This window comes from Tachysurus fulvidraco, chromosome 20, assembly GCF_022655615.1.
Source record: "Tachysurus fulvidraco isolate hzauxx_2018 chromosome 20, HZAU_PFXX_2.0, whole genome shotgun sequence".
Taxonomy (NCBI): domain Eukaryota; kingdom Metazoa; phylum Chordata; class Actinopteri; order Siluriformes; family Bagridae; genus Tachysurus; species Tachysurus fulvidraco.
This window is the reverse complement of record NC_062537.1, coordinates 16145560-16154786: the sequence shown is the minus strand read 5'-3', so window position 1 is coordinate 16154786 and position 9227 is coordinate 16145560. Positions and strand designations below refer to the sequence as shown.

Below are 9227 nucleotides of genomic sequence, written 5' to 3'. Positions count from 1 at the left end.
ATGGCCAGCTGTCTAACCTCAGATATCTACAGCAACAGAAAAAAATGATTAACCTAAACAACAAAAACTCCGTTCATTTGGTCAAGCTATTGTATAAAGTATAAATCCAGTATGTTATACAATCTACATTGAGCTGAAGAGAAGGAAATGACATTTAGATGACATCAAGTTTGCTGATTAAATGTGTTACTCTATGTACTGTATGTCTGGCAATCAGGAAAAACATCACACATAATGTAAATGTGATTACGATATAACAAGACAGAGACACATGACAAAAACACAGGGTTTTTAATTCAGCCTTGTTTAATTAATAGCACATCTGAGATCTCTATTCCTCCCCTGTCCCTTTTGAGAATCGCTGGTCACGTGTGTGTCTCCAGCAGCAAGCTCACATGTAAACATTCACACTGACCACAATAAAAAAAATGTTTGACCTCCGTGTAAAATCGCCGAAATGTCTGTTGCCTAACGCTGCCGGAAATCGCCTAACAGTACATGGAGGATTGAGACGCCGCTGCTCACTCTCCTTTAGCACGCAGTCTCTGTAGTGAAGAGGATGTTGCCATGGCAACCACCCTGAGGTGACCCAAAAGAAGCGTACTTTCTCCTTAGTTTTTCTTTTGCTCCTCCTCCTCCTGGTTGTTTTTCTGTACCTTCTGATGGACCACCTTCAGCGTGGTGAGGAAGTTGCCCAGGAACAACACGAGGAACGCCAGCGCCAGCATGAATACCTGTGGCACGCAATCATTAGGCAAATGTGTCACAGGTCAGATTTGTATGCAGAGGTGTGCATGTAATGTGTGTGTGCGCGCATGTGTTTGTACCTGCCATTCTTTACAGTCATCTTGTGCAGCAAGTTTAAACAGAGTCACTGCATTGTACAGCTGCCAAAACTATACACAACACAACAGTACTCATTACACATGCCCCAACACATATACTCAGGAATAAATGTCACCATAACTGCATTTCTGTTCTCGCTGTGCATGCCTAAGTTAATAAATTATATTAGAAGATGATATTCAGCCAAAGTGATAAGATGTAATTATCATCATGTCCTTGTCACAGTGTAAAGTATTCAAACTCACATGTCCAAAGAACAGGAATGGCAGCAGGAAGGTCAGCCCTCTCCACATCCATGACTGGAAACCCTCTAAACCAGAAAACAGACAATGCACAGAATTTCACATCATGTCAAGAAGCTGGTTGATTAAACAGTTTTGGCCTCACTGAAAAAGTGGTGTTGTAAACCGATATGTATATTGAATACGAGCGTGCGTGCACAAGAGGAACCCATACCCAGATGTGGCTCTTCTTCATACTGTTACGGCAAGGGTTCTAGCATGCCATGAAGACATGGTTTGCCACTGCTAGAGTGGAGGAGCTTGAGTGGCCTGCACAGAGCCCTGACCTGACACCAGCTTAGATTTGCATGGCTCAATAATGTACACATCATTTCCATAGTTTCAAAATGTTATCATTCAGTCTGTAACCAACTTAAGACAAAAGCACCGGACAATACTGACAGTAATGTTTTAATTCTTTATTCGTTTGTCATTTCATGTAATTAATCTTCAGTAAGCGATTTATCCTGGTCAGGCTGGCGGTGGATCCGTTGCCTTATGTTTGTTAAAAAATGTAACTTAAAACTTAAAAGGGCTGGTAAGGATGACACACCAGACTTGTATTGAAAGTGACGAAAGTGACGTGACATATGGCTAAGTACAGTGACCCATACGCAGAATTTGTTCTCTGCATTTAACACATCCAAAGTGCACACAGACAGCAGTGAACACACACACACACACACACCCGGAGCAGTGGGCAGCCATTTATGCTGCGGTGCCCGGGGAGCATTTGGAGGGGTTCGGTGCCTTGCTCAAGGACACCTCAGTCGTGGTATTGCCAGCCCGAGACTCGAACCCACAACCTTAGGGTTAGGAGTCAGACTCTCTAACCATTAGGCCACGACTTCCCCATATTAATGACTGTTTCTGAGCTGTGGCAGGAATAAAAGTGAAATCAGCAGAGACAGACAGAGAGAGAGGGGGATGGGAATAGGGCAAGAGATAGTGGGGGACAAAGAGAGGGAGGGAGAGAGAGGGAGAGAGACTATTTTTTCCTCTTTTCCCTGTTAACATTTATGTCCAACATGAGTCACCAATACCTCTGCAGGGAAATTTTGTTCCCAAAATATTAATACAACAAAATAAACAAATTTTTCAACCACATAAACAAAACTGTGAGTGTGAAGTGCATGAAGTGTCCATCACAAAGTGGGTTGTTTTTTCTTTTGAATAACGGATGCATTACTTGACTACTACTACAAAATGGCATAGAATTATGCATAATCATGCGATTTGGGACGCACCTTCTGTTCGCAGCCAGTGTTACAGTGACAGAACATAATCGTAAGAGTGTGACTTCACGGTCATGTGAACTGATACTGATGAACTCACCTACTGTCAGATCTAGTTGATTTCTCTCCCCTAAAGCACGTAGTCGGTACAGACACCCGCTCTGATAATAATACTGCAGAAACTGCACAAAACCTGCAACATGCACACACATACGGCTCAGAAACGAAAACGTGGACAACTGTTCAAAAGATCATACTGCGGAGTAGTTGTTTATAAAACTTTTATAAATTGTGATAAAACTCCACACAGAAATCCACACAGTCTGCAGTTCTTACTCTGATAGATGGAAAAGGCCAGGAACTGATTCCTAAATGTCTGATATATCACACCCTCAGGCCTTAAAGCAGATAAAGACATAGTTAGGAAGCAGGCCATTTACTGTGTCCCAGTTATGTGTATTATTATTTTTGGATGGTATTAGCGTCTCACCAGGTAAGCATGACACCTGAGAGAAAAGTGGAGACGTAGTGATGCAAAACCCACCAGCCTTTAATTCTGAAAGACACACACACGCACGCACAGACAGTCAGACAAAGAGACAGTCACCCACAGACACAGAGACAGACACGCACAAATAAAATATAGGTTTCTTTATATAAATAAAATACACATTCATAAAGCTATGACGATTACAATATTTACTATAATGTTTGTTCAGGTTTTAACCTGTTTACTGTAACAGCAGTTTAATACTTAGCCTGTCATGTTTAGGCTATTTGCTTATTTAGTATGCTATTTAATAGGTTTGCCTGTTGATAGGGTTATGATCCAATATAAATGGAAAGAAATTATAGACCACACGCTGTATCAGCTTGGTCATCTGTTTTCCTCAAGAAAACTGAAGAAGTGCTTATGATCCTCACCTGGAGCCGTTATTGATGAGAATGCTTTCCCTGATGGTCAGCGTACAGTAATACCACACCAATAAAAAATTGAAGATTTCATCTATAACGCTGCGACACAGCAGAGAATAAAGACACTGGTTCAGTTGCATTTCATTCAAATGTAATGAGGTGAACGCATGCCGAAGATCTCACCGGTAGTTCAGCAGGAAGAGGCATGTGATGGCACCCAGCAGCAGTATTATGGTCATGAAGAGCTTAAACTTCTCATACTCGTCCTTATAAGCAAACCTGTAGCAACACAAAGAGAATAAAACGTCACTGGAAACATTTACTTTTAAAAGAGTGCGAGTGCAAAATTAATTACTTGGAGGTTCTTACTTTGCCTGGTTGCTGAGTAGTGTTACGTTAACATTTCCAAGAACCAGGTTTAAGTACAACCTGTTAAAGGAGAAGAAGAAGAAGAGGCATGTTAAGACACAACTGGAACGTTTCTGAACATATACTGGAGTCTCATCCTGCAGCACTACTGATGCAGTCAGATCAGATTTTTGTTGCCATAACTAATTTTAACAGGAAAGGTTTAGGACATAAAAAAAAAACTCAAATTCAAACTGCATGTCCAAGCTTTCAAACCTGACGATTTCTGGTTCACTGGAAAAACAACTAAGTCCGGATTCAAGTGGTTGTCATTCAGAGAAAAGTGCTTTTATAACGCAGCCATAAATCAGCATAAAGTTGGGAGAGAAGAACCACAGAATACAAAAGACACAAACACCCAAGTCATGACCTGCTGACCCAAAGACTCGCTTCTGTCATCTGAAGTCTAACACAGAGAGCTTTGTGCATCGGGACATCAGACCCCTACACACGGATACGTCCGCCATACAGATCCTTTAGGAATACAGTAAGACTCTTCACAGACATGCACGTTGTATTATTACTACACATATACATTTCTGGTATTTAGCAGACACCCTTATCCAGAGTGACTTACAATTAATTTCAGTTTAGACAACAGAGCAATTGATGGTTTAGTGCCCTGCTCAGTGGCCCAGCAGTGGTGGACCTGGGATTTGAACTCATGACCTTCCAATCGGTAGTCCAACCCCTTCACCATTACCACATCCCGTACTACACCTTACATGGCTGCATACTCGTCACATTCCTGTTTTTGACACATTTGCATACATCCACCTTACACACTTCTTTGGATACCTTCAGTTCTGTACACATCTCTCGTTTTTGCACCATCCATGATTTTCTTTTTGCATATTTCTTCCATTTTATTAGTTTCCTATTTTTATGAACTGTCTGAAGAGAAGTAGGCCAGGTTTCTATTCCACTGCAATTTTCCTGTTATATTCCTGTATATTGGACACAGAACATCTTCAATTATATGAATGAATGAATGAATGAATTCTGAATATTGCTATAACTAATGACATGGATTTTGTTTGCTACGATAATGGGATGTTCCTGGGAGTTACAATCAATTTAGTTTCAGCCTCAAATGTCAAGCTGAACCTCTGATGCATGAGACACACAAAACTGAAAACACTTCAGGAGTATCCAAGTCGTCATCTGATTGGCTGGATTCCACAGGACTTCCAAAAGAATTGTTTTTTCGTCACACTTTTAAAAAAATAAAAGTGGTCCGCATGAAAACAAAGCTGCCGTGATGCTGTACAACCCTCATGGAAGAAGGAAGCCATTGTGCTTATAACTGTAATTATGAGCTAATGATGTGACGTTCACGGTATAGACTCATTAATTTGCATTACTTTTTATTAACGAACGATTTGTGGTTGCACGCCGGTATGATTTTGTAAACACATCGACTTTAATTTTCTCACACTAAGCATGACGCTGCAAAAAACAAAATGTGATTGGCTGCTTTACAGATGCCTATTGGGTGTTCATTTGCCAATAAAGTCTGCTACAGAGTCAAGACCGTCTGGAGGCAGTCTGAAGATCTGGCTGAAAAAAATGCATCATGTCTATGTTGGTAAATTTGCCCAATATGTTTGGAAACCCTTGATGTATATACACTGTACACCCTCACCCAGAACCTCACCCAGCTTAGTGTGATTTTAACCATGACAGGATATGATGATATAAAACATGATCTCAGTGTTGACAGCTGGATCACCTGCATTCGCACGCTCGTCTGTCAGTATTATAATCGACAAGGACAGTCATGTAAAGACAAATGGCCCAAGCAAACAGGCTTGAGCTACTGTACTGTAATTTGCATTGCAGACACTCAAGTCTGCACAAGTCAGACATCAGGTATACATCATAATAAATCACAACCGTTCTGTATGATCGAAGCCGTTTATATTCACTGTACTGGAATCCAGTTTATGCAGTGTGTCCAAGCTGCTGTTCATAATGAAGATGAAAATGCGTTTTAAATCAGGCTTCACTTTCCACACACAAAAAGAAAGCACACACAAACGTCTCTCAGGACAGAAGTACGAGTGATAGCTGCAAAATGGACAAAGCGCCCCCCCCCCCCCAGCATTTTCTCCCTGATTTCAATGACCTTGAGCTACGAGTGTACTCAGTTTATGCAATACCCATCTTACAAATATCAAATGACCTTTGTTGTTATTTGTGATGTTAGATCAGAAAAGTAAATGCATGTGGGTCATTTCAAGGTAGAGCTCTATTCTCTAATTTCATCTGTTATCAAATGAAATAGCTACTCACCCATTCTTCTTTGGCAAGTAGGCTTCCATGTCGAAGAAGATATTCTGCTTCTCTTTAATCTGCGACTGTAGGCGATTTAGAGACTCTTTGTCGTCACATGTTTTTGCACATCTGAAGGCACAATTAACCTACATAAGCTTTACAAATCAAATTCCTCAAAAGCCCAGCAATAGTGTGCTGATCATATTCATTCTTCATTTTGCCATCACGTCATTATTATTTTTTCTCTAGTTTGCTTACTTGCCTCTTCTCTTTCACACAACAACTATCAGCTGCATAAAGAGTGACCTAAACCTCATCATCTTTTTCAACTGCTGTTTATGCAACGTCACAGGAACTCGGAGAAAGGAGCTGTCTGCCCTCTTCCGCATACATGACCACACAGACACCCACATTTGCCTAATGCCATTCCGACTAACAGCAGAGCCTACATATATACACATAAATACATACGTGTATATATGTGTAGTGAGTTTGTAAAAATTTATTTACACAAACTTTCCAGAAAAACATGACTTCCAACAGCCTTAGAGGCATTTTGATGGATACAGCTGTGCAAAATATCCTATTTCTTTGTGAAATGATGTTTTTATTTCTCAGTCATAGGTCATATAACTGATCATCAGCTCATACAAACGTGTCCAACAGATGAAGAATAAACGTACTGACGAAGTGTGAGCCCGAGCTCTTTAAGGCCCTTCCTCTGTTTGCATATGGCACTGCTGCAGATCGCCTGCAGGTTTGTGAGTTCCTCCAGCTTCTGCCGGTACACCTTGTGTGTCTCCTAATAAATAACAAACACAATCATTATGATGAGTGAATTAAACTGTAAACACTCTCCTTACAAACAACAGATTAATGCTTAAACATAAAAACAAATTAACTGTGTTCAGTAATATTACACAATCAGCTAATACTACTACTACTACTAATAAATAATAATAATAATAATAATAATAATAATAATAAATTAGTAGTGTTAGTAGCAGTAGAGATCAGACACAAATCTAAGCTAAAGGATGCCTATTTATAGTCAAAGAGAAGCACAGAAAGAGAAGAAATCCAAAAGGCAAGCTTTAAAAAAAACAGGCATTATTTACCTAGATCACATTACCCAATCACATTAGCTTTAATCATTGTGAAGGACGAGATAGTAACACATTTAAAATCAACTGAGGTTAGTAAATTGTCTACTTTGATTAAATCACACAGTCAGACAATCATTAATGACATCCACAACATGCAGCAGCTGATACTGTCATGATTAAAAATAAACACACAACATAAGATTGTTATTTTTTTATTCTCAGATACTCATTAACTCTCCAGCACGACTTCTCAAAGACACTTTAAACGTCGGCAAAGAACGAAAACACTCACAAACAGACAAACGAAGAGGCAAAGTAAATGTTCACAAACATGTTAGCAACACTGCTAGCTTAAGTAAGCAGAAAACATTGAACAAATCCCATTGTAAAAACTTTATCCGCTTCTTATTGGTTTAAATTAAAAGTCCACAGTCTAATAAATAAGTCCAAACCTGCAGCTGTTGACATTCTTTCTCTATTTCTTCCCATTCACTCCGACATCTCTCCAGTGACATTGTACCCACTGCCATGCTCAGCTGCTTTCTCCTTTGTAGACAGCACGCACTGCGCATGCGCGTCACTTACACGCATGCGTTTGACCCATCCTGATATATTTGCCGTGGGCATGCGCACTATCTTCAGTATATTTTTAGTGTGTGTGTGTGTGTGTGTGTGTGTGTGTGTGTGTGTGTGTGTGTGTGTGTGTGTGTGTATATATATATATATAAATATATAAACAATTCATTAGATGCTTATTTTTAAGTTACAGCGAAGACGATGATTAAAAGCCACAGCAAACAAAATATAATAGAATATATTTTTATAAACAAAATATAGATATATTAAATGCCAAATGTTTTAAAAAACAACAACAACAACAAAATAATTTGTTAAATGTTAAAAAGACAATATTGAAGTATTGTTACTCATCTGTATAGAGTAAAAAAAACAAACAACTGTAGTTATGTAAGTGCAATTTAAATGGCCAAGTAGTTTGAACTAGTACTTTCTCCCCTGTTTGGTGTGTGTGTTTAAAAACAACAACAAAACAACATTGAACAGTGTCTTAGGCTCATGGTATCATGGTATGAACCATGTTAAGAGGCTTAAAAGCTGTAAATGTAAATGTAGTTTGTAAAATTAGCCAAACAGTATTATATCAAATATACATCAATATACAATATATATATTTAAAAAAATTATATAAACAATTATACTGTTCATGAACTTTTTTGCTCTTCATGAACTTCTGTTTTTAAGAAGGTATTAAGAACTGGTGTTATTTAAAAAAAAAAAATGTTTAAAGATAGATAGATAGAATCAGATGGTTACAATCAGCTGTGTGCTTACCATCATTTATCAAAATATCTTCTTTTGTGTTCATCAGAATAAAGAAATTCATGCAGATTTATAACAACAGAAGGATGAGAAAATGATGACATAATTTTTCTTTTTGGCTGAACTATCTCTTTAAAGCTGTTTTAGGACCACAAGCAGCTGCTGGCATGACTAATATTTTAGTCTATTACTACTTTGCAAGGACCCATAGGGCCCCATACAGGCATGTGCAATCTCATACACAGACAGGATAATGACTATCTTTAGTACATTTTAACTTATCAACCAGCTGTAGCTTTGCACAATTAACTTACAAATATTGCATATAGTAACAATATAAGCTCAGATAACCTTTGGATAAATTTGAACTTCAAATCTCACACTGAGCCACCAAACTGGTTTGCAATGTTGAATCATAGCCTTCGCAAGTTTATCATTATTAGTATGTTACTAGGTCACAACAATACGCGACTGATAATAACAAAAACTATAGCTTTGAACAATTAACTTACAAATATAGAAATAATTTAAGCTCAGATAACATTTGGCTAAAGTATTTGTACTTTGTTACTTGACACACCTGTAGATAGATAGATAGATAGATAGATAGATAGATAGATAGATAGATAGATAGATAGATAGATAGATAGATAGATAGATAGATAGATAGATAGATAGATAGATAGATAGATAGATAGATAGATAGATAGATAGATAGATAGACAGACAGACAGACAGACAGACAGACAGACAGACAGATAGACAGATAGATAGATAGATAGATAGATAGATAGATAGATAGATAGATAGATAGATAGATA

General features: G+C 38.3%; 1 protein-coding gene across 1 annotated transcript; it reads right to left on the bottom strand.

Moving 5' to 3' along the window:
- Positions 1–274: 274 nt before the first annotated feature.
- tmem120b (transmembrane protein 120B) lies at positions 275–7674 on the bottom strand. Its single transcript, XM_027141122.2, has 12 exons — positions 7521–7674; positions 6646–6764; positions 5981–6091; positions 3647–3706; positions 3461–3556; positions 3287–3376; positions 2853–2918; positions 2699–2760; positions 2463–2555; positions 1092–1156; positions 828–896; positions 275–734 (listed from the first exon to the last, which is right to left on the bottom strand). The coding sequence occupies exons 1-12, from the start codon at positions 7638–7640 to the stop codon at positions 612–614; spliced, it is 1074 nt and encodes a 357-aa protein (XP_026996923.1). The 5' UTR covers positions 7641–7674; the 3' UTR covers positions 275–611.
- Positions 7675–9227: the final 1553 nt, after the last annotated feature.

Excerpts from the sequence above, each read along its gene's own strand:
- tmem120b (XM_027141122.2), bottom strand. The coding sequence starts at position 7,640 with ATGCGCAGTGCGTGCTGTCTACAAAGGAGAAAGCAGCTGAGCATGGCA. Across the intron at positions 3,377-3,460 it reads CTCTTCCTGCTGAACTACCG|CGTTATAGATGAAATCTTCA; the intron begins GTGAGATCTTCG and ends GCTGTGTCGCAG. Across the intron at positions 735-827 it reads ATGACTGTAAAGAATGGCAG|GTATTCATGCTGGCGCTGGC; the intron begins GTACAAACACAT and ends TGCGTGCCACAG.